This window comes from Ambystoma mexicanum, chromosome 5q, assembly GCF_040938575.1.
Source record: "Ambystoma mexicanum isolate Mex_15411 chromosome 5q, UKY_AmexF1_1, whole genome shotgun sequence".
NCBI classification, from domain to species: domain Eukaryota; kingdom Metazoa; phylum Chordata; class Amphibia; order Caudata; family Ambystomatidae; genus Ambystoma; species Ambystoma mexicanum.
The window spans coordinates 686,437,575-686,453,203 of record NC_090933.1 but is presented as its reverse complement, the minus strand read 5'-3'; the positions used below and the strand labels follow the sequence as shown (position 1 = coordinate 686,453,203).

General features: G+C 48.6%; 1 protein-coding gene across 4 annotated transcripts in view; it reads right to left on the bottom strand.

The window, feature by feature from the left end:
- Nucleotides 1-15,629, bottom strand: part of CSPP1 (centrosome and spindle pole associated protein 1) — a 1,841,309-nt gene that overhangs the window by 662,536 nt on the left and 1,163,144 nt on the right. For all 4 annotated transcript variants that reach the window (XM_069621145.1, XM_069621146.1, XM_069621148.1 and 1 more), the window contains one exon: nt 1,267-1,379. In XM_069621145.1, coding sequence (XP_069477246.1) covers nt 1,267-1,379 — 113 coding nt within the window. The remainder of the gene's footprint in view (nt 1-1,266; nt 1,380-15,629) is intronic.

Genomic DNA, 15,629 nt, shown 5'->3' with positions numbered 1-15,629 from the left:
GGAATTAGAAAGTACGGGGAGTACCAACCCTTGTTACTCTCCGCTACAGGTACCAATTCTATAGCACCTTTCTCTAGCAGGGTTAAAATCTCCTGCATAAGGAGCGGATGCGGAACGGTCAATGAGTTGTTCCCCGGTGGATGACTCTGATGACGCGCTCTTCGGCTTTGCCGTACGGGTCGATGGCGACGACGACTTGTGCGTCACGGAGGCTCTCTCTCGACTCGAGGGTTTATCACGCTTTCGAGGACTTCCCACAGCCAAGGTCTCATGGCTCCTGTGCTTCCCAGGTGTCTTCGAGGGGGGCAAGGCCGCGTTCTCGAACTCCTTTAACATACATTTCGGAATTCCTCCCACTGTGCCGGGTTACTGTGTTTGAAGGGACAAATTACCTTCTCTGGAGAACTAGAGGATGAGGTGGATGGCGACCTATGGCGCCTTTTCTTGCCATGCCTCGAAGAGGAAGAATGATGCAATCCACTTCGAGTACGTGATCGGGAGTGTTTTTTATGACGAGGAGACGAAGACCTCGACTCGTCTGAAGATTTGCAGTTGGACTGGGTAATGGATTTCTGAGTCTTACCTTTCTCCAACTTCCCTCTGCACTCCCTCAAGGCATTGGCCGTCCTTGAAATGCATTTGTCGCATTTGGAACACGGACGTTCTGCCCTAAGGCACCACAGACTGACCCTGTGTGGATCCGTCATGGACCTCATAGACCCGCAGTCGCTGCATTTCTTAAAACCGGACTGAGGCGTAGATGGAGCCGATGAGGAGGCCATCTTGTCAAAGACTAGCAGAAATGTTCACAGGAAATTCGAAGAAAATGAATACACAGAACCGAGCGTTGCATTACCGAAGTTGTGAAGCGCAGAAAAACTGAACTGAGCAACGGACGCTGCATGCGCTACTTATACGTGTGATGACGTCGACAGCAGCAGGGCGGCCTCCGAGGGACATCGACTCGACAGGCATCGATGCACAGCACCCTCTACTGGGGAATTTTTTTTTCAGAAGCAGCAAGCTGGATATTAGGAAATATCAAAGATAAAGAATACGAGGGAGGACACAATCCATTCGAAAGTGTATGTACAAGAGAACCAGTAGTATCTGTAGGATGCAATAATATTACGTTCAGTACATCATGATTTTAGGTTTTAAATATTTAATGACAGAAGCTTTTAATAAATCACAACGTACTACTTGAAAATATTTAATATCCCACAGTGTTCGATTTTTTAAGAGTGACAGGAATAAACCCTTTACCTGCAGACGGAGAAAATCCTTGTACGATTCTTGTTGTTGCACCTGTTGTTCTGAAGCCGGCTCAGCAAAGACTTTGCCACGTGCAAACGGAGAGTTTTTTGCAAATGTGAAACCTAGAGAAACATGAATTTGACTCACAAAGTTGAAAGAATATTCGGAACAAGTCCTTAGCAAAGCCTCGCTTAACAGTGTAGGCCATTTCAGAAACAAGCTTGTCGGATATTTCTTAGCTAGCTGGCAAAACAATTTATAGTCGAAAGACAAAATAATTCTCATGAGTTTGGCCTCTACACTAACATATCATGCGTTAACCTATTACCATGACCAGATCTCACTATCAAAATTATCTTAAAATGAATTGTCATACTTCAGGTAAAATAATTCCAAGATGTTAATGTATTTAAATCATCACTCATTTTCAACACTCTTGTAAAGAATCTACAAGCCATCCCATGAACTTTCCACTGCATCTGCTGATCATGTCAATTATTTTTAATGCACATTTTGAGTACAATTAGGACAATATTTAGGAATGCAGCAAGCACAATGACGTAGCTCTGCCCATGAACCTGCAGAAAATATGCCCCCCTATGCCTTCTGTAACAAATCGAGGGGATTTGTCCCTTCGACCCAAGGGGGAGGCACCCTGCCCCCGGTAGGCTAGGGGGGTGAGCCCATGCTGCAACACCCTTGCTAGGGGATGAGGGAGGCAAGTGCGACCTCACAGTGAGATACTCCCTCTTAGGGAACAGGGACTCTCGTTCCTGTGAGGAACTCTTGAAACCATTACACATAATCCCATACTTGGGACTCTCTAAAATACCAAGGACAGACAAGTCCCAAGACTTGAGTGAAGAAAATAAGTCCATCTATACCATTATCATGAAGAAAGAGAATGTGTTCATTTAAATACAAGTCTCCAATCAACTGAGACGAGTATGCGGAATAATGAGTGCATGCTGAAAAACGTGGAGAGAGCGAGAGGAGCACATATGCAGGTGAGGAAGGCCCCCTTCTTCCGTTAACACCTGAAGGAGGCGGAGCGGAAGCGAGCCGCGAAGCCTGCAACATTCAAGCTTGCACTCCACTGTAGGGGGAGACACCAGAGACACAGCATATCCCAGATGCAAGAGGCAGAAAGGGGTAGAGCCCAAAACGAGGTGGTGGAGCGACCACAAAGGATACCTGGTGGGCAGGCAACCCACAAACCAACGCTGATTTCATCGCAAGAACGAAGCAGCAATCCGACACGTTATCTGAAGGAAGGCCAGGATGCCACAGGTGCAAGAGAACCCCAGGAAGAGGACGCCAGTGACAGTGAGCCGACAGCAACAAGGTGCAAGAGAGAAGCTCCCAGACAGGCAGAGAGCCTGGAGACATTCCACTATGTTATTGAAGGTAGCGGGGAGACCGGGAGACCAAAAGGGAATTCTTATACAGCTCAAGAAACGCGTCCCAGTACAAATAAAGAAATGTTGAACACAAAACTGATGAACTTAAATTGTATTTTAGGTAAGAAAGGGAATCATTGAATGACCTGAGAGGCAGAGAAAGCAACCTTGGATATCACTACCTGGGAAAAGGGGAAAGTACGTAAGTCTTCAACACAGAACGAAGGGAACATAAGATAAAGAGAATATTATGAATGGAAATACAGAGAAACCTTTAGGGATAATATTAATGTGAAAAAGAAGCTGTTCGAAATCCCTGAGAGGAAGAACCAGAGAACACTGATATCAATACCCTGTGAAGAGGAAAAACAGACAAGGTATTCAAGACAGGAAGAAAGGAAACTAAGAGAAAGACTCTTATAAATTAAAGCTCTGAGTGACCACCAAAGTCAGAGTAAAATGAACTACAATGGTCTAGAAAACTAGAACTACAGAAGAAAGTTACGTTTCCAGATTGTTCTGAGTCCGCTAAAAAGGATCTAGTATAAAAGGTCAAGGAAGGATATTCTTCAGGAGGAGAGAAAAGTTAACAATCTCCTGAAAGAACTGACAGCAAGTAACTAGAGACTATCTAAACAGTACCTACGAACAAGAAACCCAAAGAGTGATACAAGAAGTAGCTTCAGAAGAAGGAAGCCATTCTCCTGACCTTAATGAATTTAAAATAGTGGTAGGGCCAGTTAGAATAGTTTTGTACAGCAGACTTATTAATTTGGACATTCACAGACAACTGACGATCATCCTAGTTAGTATTACAGGTATGGAATATCCCATAGCGAAGTTAAGCCTTATTCTTTTTTTCAAAAAAAATGTTTTTTATAACCACAACCAACAATAACCAAACAACAATTATATGATATGGCATTTATAACGCGCCTATACACAGGCGCGACGAGGCAAAGGAGGGGGAACAAGGGAGGACAGAAAGATCCTACTAGGCCAGGTGTCATTCAGATCACGCAAGTGCGTGGGAGGGGGGGAAGGGACAGTGCAGTACATAGGAATAGATAACAATAAGTAACGGCCAGCATGAGGTAAGTGCAGACATCAGGTGACAAGGGCTGGTAGGGGGACTGTAGGGATACAGAAAACAGTCCTCAAGTGCGGGGGTTGCCAGGCGGGCAGTGCAGGTGTGTGATGCTGGTTGGGGAGGGACCCGGGCCCGAGGTCAGAGGGGGTCCTGGTAACCAGTGCAGATCCGGTTACAGCCAGAAGGTCAGTAGGGGAGAGGAGGAGAAAAAGCAGAAGCAAAGAGAAAGATTTTGAGGTGCTTCCGGAACCGGAGATGGTTCTCCTCAAGTTTAAGGGAGGCAGGGAGGCTGTTCCAGGGGGATTCCCCAGCCAAAGAAAGATCTACCACCAACTCGTTGATTGGAGAAGCGACTAACCCTGAGGGGGTTGGAGGTGGATGAGCGAAGAGCTCGAGAAGGCAGATATTTAGGAAGAGAGAGTTGAATGTATTGAGGCTCCATGCCCCAGAAAGCCTTGTGGCCAATGCAGAGGGTTTTGAACTTAAATCTCGCAGCCACTGGGAGCCAGTGCAGGGATTTCAGTCCAGGGGAGTCTCGCAGTCCCGTTCTGGATGAGTTGCAAAGGGCGGAGAGTTGAGGCAGTAAGATTTAGAAAGAGGCTGTTGCAATAATCCAGCCTAGAGAGAACCAGAGCTCTGGAGACAGTGAGCTTCTGGGGGAAAGAGAGGACAGGAAGAATACCTCTGAGGAGGTGCAGCTGGTAGTGTGATTTCTTAGAGACGTCAGAGATGTGAGGAGAGAAGGAGTGTGGAGTCGAAGATGACCCTGAGGTTTTTAGCCTTGCAGGTGGGAGCAGGAAGAGGGCCAAGAGAGGGTGGCCAGAGAGCTACAGGAAAGGAGGACATGGGTGTGCCGATGAGGAGAATCTTAGTCTTACTGGCATTAAGGCAGAGGTCATTGGCGGCACACCACTCCTGGATAGCAGACAGAGATGAGGGAAGAAGAAGAGGAGGCTGAAGGTAGCCTGAAGATGAACTGGGTGGCATCCGCATAGCACTGAAAGTTGGGGCAGAGAGCAGCAATATGGTGGGCAAGGAGTGCCAGGTATTCGTTGAACAGAGGGAGAGGTTTTAACCCAGGTTGACACCACAGGTAGAGAAAAAGATAGCAGAGAGGAAGGACCCAAGTTGGACCTGGGAGGGTCGATCAGAGAGGAAAGGTCAGCCACAGCAGATCCTGACCAGTCATACCCAGGTTATCACGGAGACGATTGAGCAGGATGGCATGGTTGACAGTGTCAAAGGCAGAAGAGAAATCAAGCAGGATGAGGACACATGGGGGGTTGGAGTCAAGGTTGGAGAGCAGGCCTTCACGGATGTTTAGGAGAATAGATTCCATGCTTCTGGTAGCTCTGAAGCCAGACTGATGGCCATGAAGACAACCAACAGATTCAGTGTGGAGATTAAGCTGGGTGATGGCCAGTATCTCCAGGAGCTTGCCCAGAAAGGGAGTGATGGAGATTGAGTGATAGTTAGCAGGGCAGGAGTGGTCGGCAGAGGGTTTCTTAAGAAGAGGGTGCACAGGGGAGTGCCTCAGGGGGGTTGGGAAGACTCCAGTGGCGAAGGAGCGATTGCAGAAATCAGCCTGGGCAGGAACCAGGAAGTCGATGTGGTCATTGATGGTTTTGGAGGAACAGGGGTGAAACTGTTTTGACGAGACTTTCATAGATCGGAATGGTCTAGAAACCTTGTCTGCAGAGAACAGGGGAAAGGCAGGGGAGGTGGCTGAAGAAGGGCCAGAGGAAGAGCAGGGAGTAGAGGAAGGCGAGAGGAGGAGAGTGAGGACAGGATGTCCTGAGTTTTAGAGATGAAGTGAGAAGCCAGTGCCGTGCAGAGGGCCTGGGAAGGGACAGGAGAGGTAGAAACTGCGGCAGGATTGGAGTGGAGCGTGGAGAGGGCTGTGTCAGCGTGAGAGTCAGCCAAAGGGGGAGGGGGGTGAGAAGGTGGCAGCGAAAGCCTCAACTGATATGCGCTTCATGGGTCGGATGACCAAGAAGGTGGGTGGCAGTGATGGAAGTGGGTTGGCCTGAGGGGTAGGGAGGGTGAGATGGGAGGACAGGAGAAAGTGATCCCTCCAGGAGACAGGAGTGGAGAGAGGGGAAGGTCTGAGGAGATCAGAACAGCCAGAGAGTGCCCTGCAGAGTGAGATGGGCAAGAGGGGAGAATAGTGAGTGAGAGTGAGTCGTAGAGGTCGCAAATGAGTCCAGAGGGAGGACAGGAGGCATCCAGGTGGATGTGAAGTCTCTGAGAAGGAGAGGTTGAGTGGTTGAGGCCAGGAGTGAGGAGGAGACTCAGAGAGGAAGGAGGCGATCTGACCAGGTGGCCGATAGATAGTAGGCACAGTAAGGGAATGGCTAGGGGAGAGAGAGAGAGCCTGCAGACAAGGTATTCAAAAGAGTAGGTGGCCTGCGTAGGAGTGACGGAGGCAGGAATCCACTCGGGGAAGATCACGGCTACACCCCCTCCAGAGTGGTTGGACCTGGGCGCGGAGAGGATCTTGTAGCCAGCAGGGAGGAGCGTGTCAAAGCTAGTGACAGAGCTGGCCGTGAACCATGTCTCGGTGAGATCGAGGACATAGAGGTCAAGTTATTCCAGAAGGCGGCAGATGTTGTAGGAGTGTTTGACAGCCGAGAGAGTTTAGAGTGGCAATATCTAGAAGGTTGCCATCCTGGAAGGACTTCCGGGGGGGGGGGGGGTGCAGATCAGAGGTACGCCCTGCGGAGGTGTAGAAGTAGCCCGAGAGGGGGCAGAGAGGGAAGGAGAAGACAAGGTAGCCAAGGAGGAGGCAGCAGGGAGAGGCAAGGTACCCGCAGAAGGGGGAGAGGGGACAGTAGGAGAGGAAAGGAAATTGATGAGGCATAGGAAGAGTCTATCAAAGAGGTGGAGGTTGGCCTGAAGGCCTTGGACCAGGATGGTCCCATTTGAGTAAACATTAATGACGACTTTAGAGGAATGGAAGGAGGCAAGGAGGGCATCCCACCATTAATGGGAGAACAGGGGAAGGGAGAGAGCACAGAGACCATACGAAGGGTCCATAGGTCTGGCGAAGGAATGACAAAGAGGATGTCGGTGAGAGTTTCTTTGGAGGAGGCACTGGTGTAGGTTTCAGCGATAGGGAGGCCTGTGTTGGAGAACAGGATGTCCTTTTTAAACTTCTTCCTACTAGATTTAGTGAGGAGAGCAGGATAGTCAATAGAGAAGCAGTTAGAAAAGATAGGAGAGACAGAGAGCTCCATAGAGTAGGTAGGGAGAGGAGGGAGGTGGAAGGGAGAGGGGGAGACGCAAGAGAAGGACACAGGGCAGGGTGCAGGCAGACGAGACAGCGAGAGGCAAGCAGGTTGAGCAATAGGACAAGATGGCGACACTCAGGACTAAAGAGCTCTCAAAATGAACATTTATGACAGGAGAAGAAAAGCACACCTAAGACTGAGAATCATGGATAGAGTGAGAAAGGCCTAGGTTTCACAATGCAACTATAAATACTGATACAGTGCACATTTCAATTTTGTAACAGGAGTAAAGAACACCTAAGATTGAGAATCATGGATAGAGGGAGAAAGGCCTAGGTTTCACAATACAATTAATAATACTGATACAGTGCACATTTCAATTTTAAAATAGGAGCAAAGAACACCTAAGATTGAGAATCCTGGATAGAGGGAGAAAGGCCTAGGTTTCACAATGCAATTATAATACTGAAGGAACACCAAGGTGAAAACACCCAAGTATGTGAGTATGCAAGAAGGACAGGGGTGAGCAAGGGAGCCTGTGGAACATGTGTACATAGCATACAATTCCCAATTGCTTAATACTGTTCCCCTTATACCTTCCCAACCCCTCCCCCTTAGCCTGTACATTCCCATCTTTGTTCATTCAACCACGCGGTCTACAACTTCCTATTGTGTGGCACCATCTGTTTCATGCTGTTCGAACAATGTCACAGTCAATTTTATTCATTGAAGAATGTTCATTCCTAATTCTTGCCTTTGTAGCCCAAGCGCTTTTTCCCACACCCCCATTTCCGCTGTTAACCATGTCCTCAGATCCTCCCACCATTTATCAATGCTGGCCTCGGAGGAGGATTTCCATCTCATAGCAATGCTTTGTTTGACTAGTATGTAAATAAGGTCTCATTTTTGCCACTGTCTTCCGTTTGGCGTTCCTCTTAAACAGAGCAGGCAGGCCTCCGGGGACTGAACATCTAACAATATGCCCCCTCCAGCTACTTTGCTTGCCACTTTCCCCCAGAAGGCCTGAATCACCCGGCAACCCCAAAACATGTGAATCAATCCTGCATTCTCCTCTGTACATCTGGGACACAACTGCCTGTGAGCTCCTTTGAATTTCACTATAGCTGCAGGAGTGAGATATGCTCTTTGCTAACCTGGCGTTTCTGGACACTTTCTTATGGTATAAGGCAATTATATTCCATTAATTATCTTCAAACATTCTCCCCAGGTCCTCCTACAACCTGCCCTTAATTGCACTATCGATGAGCAGTCTATCAATACATAGTAAATCTTAGAAACAGCGTTTCCCCCGTCGGCGATGTTTATAAGCGTTTCCAAATCTTCGCATCCAAGAGTCTCCCCTGTGTCTGTTGGCTACCTATCTTTTATTATATATAATATCGTCGTGTTCAGAAGAAATTGGCCCTCGTGTATACTCGTGCTCTCCCTCAACCCTGCGAAATCTAGCCATCTCTTCTCGTTCCGCAAATCTACCGTAGCTATTCCCTCCGCCTCCCAATATGTCTGCACTCTCTTCCGATGTCCATGCTTCTCAGACACCACTGCTGCCAGGGGCGTCTGTGGCGATACTGGGTCACCCATTCCCATGAATCTGCAAACCCTCTGCCACACACCTGTATCTCTACCTTGACCAGATGGGGGTATCCACCCTGCGCCTTTGGGGAAACCCAAATCAAGTCCCTAAGGAATAGACTTTGCAACGCTGGTTGCAAGAGATACGTGTCCCCAGTTGGGCCGTCCGCCATCTAATGTACCACATATTGCAGCTGGCATGCCAAGAAGTATAATTCAAAGTTCGGGACCTTCAGTCCCTCCCTGCGCATATGGCCTCTGCAAGACATTCAATGCCACCCTATGCCTCCCCCCCTGCCAGAGGAAGCCCCTGCATGCTTTGTCTAGTTCTGTGAAAAACCTTCTTGGGATATTATATGGGACATTTCCAAAACAGTGCATCCACCTCAGCAATGCCACCATTTTAAGTAATGTTGTCCTGCCCACCACTGACAGAGGTAGTTTCCCCCCACAACTCCATTTATTTGATCAAGCCCTCTTAGGCCCCGACTGCGTTAGCCTCATGCTCCAGCTTGGGACCCAGATATGTGAAGGAGGCCTTACTCCATGGCAGAGGCAGGACCGGAAGTGCTGCGTCACTAAGTGTTGCCATCTCCACCAGGGGGAACAAGCAGGACTTGCTCTTCTTTATTCGGAGCCCCGTTAACGTGCTGAAATGGTCTAGCACTTCCAATGCATATGGCAAGTTTACCTCTGGGTCCTTGAGGTACAGTAGCGTATCATCAGCATACATTGACACTACGTGCCGCACCCCATCTATCTCTATACCTGCATCAGCATATTCCTGTCTCAGGAGTGCTGCGATGGGTTCTGCAGCCAGTATGTATAGCATTGGGAACAGAGGGCACCCCTGCCTTGTCCCTTTGTGCAGTTTACATAGATCAGAGAACGTAAAGCCCGTCCTAACCCTGCCCATCGGCTTGGTGTATATCAATTTCACCCACCTCATGTACTTTGGCCCTACTCCCATTCTCTTCATGGTGGCATATAACCAGTCCCAATGGACTGAGTCAAACGCCTTAGAGGCATTCAATGAGGCAACAGCACATTGCTCTTCCCTATCCTTCGTGCAGAAGATTACATGATTTCTTCTCAAATTTGCAGCTTTGTTCCTCCCTGGTACATACCCTGTTAGATCTCTGTGGACTAGCGTCGGTATCACGCTCCCAAGTCTGTTCGCTTGGAATGCAGTCAGGATCTTGCTGTCTTGGTTTAGCAGGGACAGCGGTCTGTCAGAACTACTCAGTGTCGTCCTTGTTCGGTTTGAGGAGCAGAATTATCACAGCCTCTCAAACTTTCCGGGAGACAACCCAGCTCATATGCCTCATTGTACACCCCAGCCAGAAGCGGAGCAAGTGTATCCATGTATGCCTTATAAAACTCCCCGGTTAGCACATCGATAGCTGGGGCTTTCCCAGAGTAGTGTTCTAATCATGGCCACGACATCCTCTGGGGTGATTGGCTCTTCCAGCATGCCCACTTGTTCATCTAGCCTCGGCAGGGTGATCAGGTCTAGTACATCCTGTATTCCCTTGTCTCGTGCCTCTTGCGGGTACCTATATAGTTCCTTAAAATATTTGGAGAAAACTTTGTGTAGTGACTTACTCCCGGTCCGCATCACGGATGGTATGTATCGGGATTCGTGCTTTCCCATCTCTATATAACCAAGCTGACAATCTACCGGTCTTATCCTTGTGCGCATGACTCCTTTCAACAACATACTTCGCATACTTAAATGTCCCCAGCCTTTCCCAGTGTGTCATACACACCTGCCGCAATCTGATCTCCTCATCTAGTTGGTCCTGCCCGCACCATTGAGGTCCTTGGTAATGACTTTCTGTAATCCCCTGCTGTGGCCATCATCTCGCCTCTGATCACCAATTATGTGCTTCCCAAACCGTGCCCACCCGTTCCACACTGCCTTCATTATAAATTAATAAACTCAGACGTGGCCTCCCTAATGTGTTCTAGGAAGGCCTCATCTTGTTGTAATGCCTCGCTTCTCAATTTCCACCTGGGTATGGGCGGTCTGGGGGCACCGCCCGCCAAACTGCTGCTAGGGGCGTATGATCTAATGGGACTCCGGCCTGATAGTCAACCTCTGCAAATTCCCCCAATACATTCTTGTGCCGCAAACTAAATAAACCAACCGTGTGCGGACTTTATGGGGGACGGAGTAGTGTGAATATTCCCTCTTATCCCCACATATCAACCACCATACGTCAACCAACCGAAAGTGTTGCCTCAGAGTACGCTGGACCTTAGCCGGCAGAGTTGGCCTTTTATGTTCAGTGTCAGACCGATTGATGGTGGGATCCAAGTTATAGTTAAAAAAAAAAACCACCAAATTACGGTTCCGGTCCTATAGGGGCCCAACCGCACATACAGAGACCTAAAGAAAACTGTGGCATCATGATAGGGAGCTTAAGTGTTGACTATGCATACCTCCTGATTTTCCAGCATGCCATGTAATATAGCCATCCTCCCCTCATCTGTTTTGGCACCCAATCTCTTGAATGGAATATTGAGGCTAACCCATATTAAGACCCCTCTTGCTTAAGAGGAGTAAGTAGAGCCCACCATCTCCCCCCTCCATGAGCATCCTAACTTTTTGAGCCGCTTCACATAACTATTCATACCTAGACCTTTCCATGGCATGATTTCTATCCCATCACCCATTTTTTTTGTATTACGCTCAACCTCCACTGCGGTTCTATGACTAATCCCTGTTATCTCTCAGACAGTGCGTAGCAATTTCTTTATTCTTTCAGGCTCCCCTTCTGCCCCCCGCTCCTCTGCCACCTGCATCCCCCCTCCAACCCCAAACATATAACAAAACTACCACCAACCTTACCGGTCCAGCAATGCAATGCATTCTTAGACTCTCCACTAGCCGGGGGTCCTAGTTACCAGCAGGTGGGTACAACAGCGTACCCTATAAACAAAGGATATGGGGTGGTAGGTGCTTGTCTCCCCTGTGTTGGTGCTCCTGCCTTTAGCTAGCAGTCGTGACATCAGAGCCATAGCACTTGCTTAGTTAGGTAATCTCACATTGGTCCACCATGGCAAGGGCGATATATGATATGATATATGATATGATATGGCATTTGTAACGCGCCTATACACAAGGGTTTCAAGTGTTTCAAGGTGCGACGAGGCAGGGAGGGGGGGGAACAGGGGAAGACAGACAACGATCCTACTAGGCCAGGTGTCATTCAGATCGCGCAAGTGCAGGGGTAGGGGGAAGAGAGAAAGTGCAAGGGGAGGGGAGGGGGGAAAGTACAAGGTAAGTAGAATAAAATAAATAGGGCCAGCTGGTGGCAAGTGCAAGGTAAGTGCAGACAAGTGCTGGGAATGTGGGCTGTAGGGATGCAGAGACAGTCCCGCAGTGCAGGGTTGCCAGGGAGGCAGTGCAAGTGGAGAGTGGCTGGGCCCAGGACCGAGGTCGGCGAGAGTGGCCCAGTTGCAGATTCGGTGCAGATTCAGCGAAGAATTAGCGAGGGAGAGTGAAAGCAGAAGCAAAGAGGAAGGTTTTGAAGTGCTTCTGGAACCGGGTGCCCACATTTACTAAGTACATTCTATTCCAGTCACTTCTTCGCTGCTGCCGGGCATACTCCCCTCTTCGCTTCTGTTCTCACTCGTCCAGTGGTGAGATCTTGGCATTTTCCATCAAATCCTGAGCTTCAGATAGTGTCTCAAAAAACAGAGCCTTCCCATTATAATTTTTTCTTTTGGCGGGGTATATCAACATATTTCAGACCAGCTTTTTTAAGTCTCACTTTCGTGGCAATGAATTGTGCGCTGCTCTTTTGTACCTGGAAGGTATAGTCCGGGTATATGGCCAGCTTCGCAGAAGCACTCTGTATGTCACCTCCATTCCTGGAAAATGCAAGGATCTTTTCTCTGTCTTTATAGTTCAGGACCTTCGCTATCATGGGCCTAGGAGGGGATCCAGGAGGCGGCTTCCTAACAAGGGAGCAGTGTGCGCGTTCAATGGTGAACCTCTGCATCATGTTTCCAGCTCCTGCAACAGTAGGTTCTCAACATAGCTGGTAGGGTCGGTACCTTCCATTCCCTCCTGATGGCCAGGATCTGCTTGTTTCTTTTTTTACTCTGTTTGTTGCTGCTCACCATGTTTGTCATTGTCCCCCTCGGTACCAGTCTAACTTGGCAAAGGCTTCCATAGTGGTATGCTTGCCTTCTAAATTGTTGCCTTTCCCTGCCATCAGGTCAACTGTGGCATGTCTTCCCACGCTGCCCAAGGTCCTTGTCAACTTGCAGTTATCAGTTCCTGCTCTAGGGTGCCTTTGTAGGGGTCTCGCAGGGCGCTCCGGCTGTCTGTTTCCTCGTTTCCCAGTTAGAACCCCTCTGGGCGGCCTCTTAGGTAGCAAGATCCAGGCGTGCCTGCCCTCTCATCTAGTCATCCTGCAGGTGTGGTGCTTTTCCCCAACTGTTTTGACCACCCGGGTACACTTTTCTGGTTCCCTCTGCTCCCTCTGCTCTTCACCTGGGGCAGTAGGCACCGGGCAGACCCCCCCACCTATTCCTCCTTTCCTGCTGTGCGTGTTTCCGTCTAGTTGCCCTTGGGCTCCTCAGTGTCCAGCTCCCCTCAGGTGCCTCCATTTTGTGAGGGCTCTTGCTCCCTCTAGAAGTGTTGCTCGCCAGCCTACTGTCCAAGCCCATCTGCAGCCTTTAGTGTCTCGGTGCCAGCACCCCCCGCTTCCATTGTGCTCTCTTTCTTGGCCAGCGTTGGTCTAGCAATCCGCGCTTGGGCTATCTCTTAGCCACTTCTGCACAGCCTGTCTGGCAGCTCCGGTGCCTCACAGGTCTTCAGTGCCGCCCCTGCGTGGGAAGACACTGCCTCGGGCCGTAGAGTCTACATACTGCGGGCCGTACTTTCCAGCTGCTCTCCCCTCCCCCAGCAGGCCGTGTTGCTTTAGTGCTCTCTGAAGCTTATTCGTAGATGCGCTATCCCTGCAGATGCCGCACAGCTCAGTCTTCTCAATGTCACGGCCGTTTTAGCAGAGGCGCGCTGGAACGGCTCTGTCCATCTTTAGGGGACAGCGCTCCTCTCTGTGCCAAGTTTCCCACTCTTCTCCCGATGACAACTCCTATGCCCGTGGGATCAGGCACAGTGCGTGCCTCTCGGGATGGTCAGCCGCTGTGTCCACTTAGTTACCTATGCATTGCCAGTTTTGTCCCATGCATCCCCTGAGCCTTAAGGTGTTTTACCCCTCCGCATGGCTCCAGCACCTCGCTGTGCCCTCCTCCTTTCAGTAGCGACACACCTCCAGGTCCAAGCACATATTCGGGTGAGCAGTCCAACTCCCTTCAGCTTTCAGGGTCAGTGCTAGGACGTTCTGCCGCGCAGCCTCTCCGGGTGTTTGTAACATGCTCTGCACATGTCCCGGCCATTTCCAGTGTGAGCGATGACAGCAGGGTGGGAGCAGCCACAAAGCTGTATCAGAAGGAGGAGTCAGGAGTATTTTGTCATCGGCTTCACAAGCCTTCCCTTAGCCTGACATTAGTAATTGCTACACCTCGTGAATGTTCGGACCTTCATGCAGGCACCGATGGTCACCGGACATTGTGTTATGTGCAGACCAAGGGTCCAGAAGTGCCTTTCAGTCTGGGGGAAATGCCACCGATGTTCTCCGGCTAGGTCTGATTCAGGGCTGCCAGCCAGAACACCAACTCTCCACTCAGCTGCCGCGTTGCGGTCACTTGCATTGTAGTTCTTTGTTCACGCCGGCCATTTTGTATCTTCCGGCGAGCTGGATACAAAGTTGTCATTCACTTGTTTGCTGGACATTCTGCTCCTCCAACTTCCAAACTGCAACTTCATAAGCCCAGCACCTTCATATATTCATGCCCCTGTTCGTCAGTTTAGACGAGCAGTATTTCTACTGATTTCCTTAGGATCATGTTGGATCGGCAGGAGCCATGGAGAAGACATGTCTTACTCCATGGCCTCATAGCCACGCCCCAACCCTTAATCCTTAATACATTTTAAAAATGTCAGAGTCTCTGCGTCCTTCATCTGACCCTCCACACGTTCTATATTTTCCCTATACATAAAGCAAACAAGATTAATTTAAAAATACACTCTTCATCCAGAGATTAAATGCTAAGGCTTCGCATCATCACATCAATCAATTACATAATTGAGACATGACATGACCAGGAATCGTGCGACTATGGCGTGTGGCCTACGAATGCCTTCTGCATGAGTAGGAGAGCAGACTGGCATCAGCAAAGACAAAACGGCTTCCCAAGGAAACATGTAAGATACCGGCTCTCAATAACTGATTATGGCTGCTCGGTTGGCATCAAAAATGTACCCACAATGCTTCTAGTTGTTGAAAAATGTGCATCTTGGTCGCTACATCTATTGGACGTGAATATTTCTTCCAGGATGGGATATTTAATTTGCGAAATGTTATTTTGCAACGTTCATGTTCCATACGTGTATGTTCGATGTATGGGGCACTTTACAGCATGTACAACATTTTTGGAGTCCCAAGTGGCAAAACGGTGAAATTAAATCTTTTTCCCAGGATACAGGTATTTATCATACCATTATATTTCTACATTGTTGAGATCTGAGGAAAAGGAAAGATCCTTTTTTGAGTCTGTATTATCTTCACTGATCACCGTTTAGGTACTTCTACTTTCACAAATAATTATTTCAGTTTCAAATATCATCTAAATAAAATATTTACAGGTTCTGGAAAAGGTCTTCCAGGTGCAATGATCCTTCCTGAACCAATTGCGAGTGATCACAGATTCTTTTTTAATTTTTTGTTTTATTGGTTAATCACTTTTTTCAACCTTTAACATTTTCCAAATTCATATTCCTTATTTATCATTTAATAAACATCTTCATATAGTTCGTTACTATTTCCACTTTTCCGTCTCTAATCATCTCATCTGTTCTTGAGAATCCTCAGACCCCCTTTGCCATTTCTAATGATTCCACAAATTTAAGGTCGTCAATGGTCTGCCCGAATTTATCCACTGTCAGACTCTCCCAGTGTTCTTCCTCCATCTCTGGGTGAA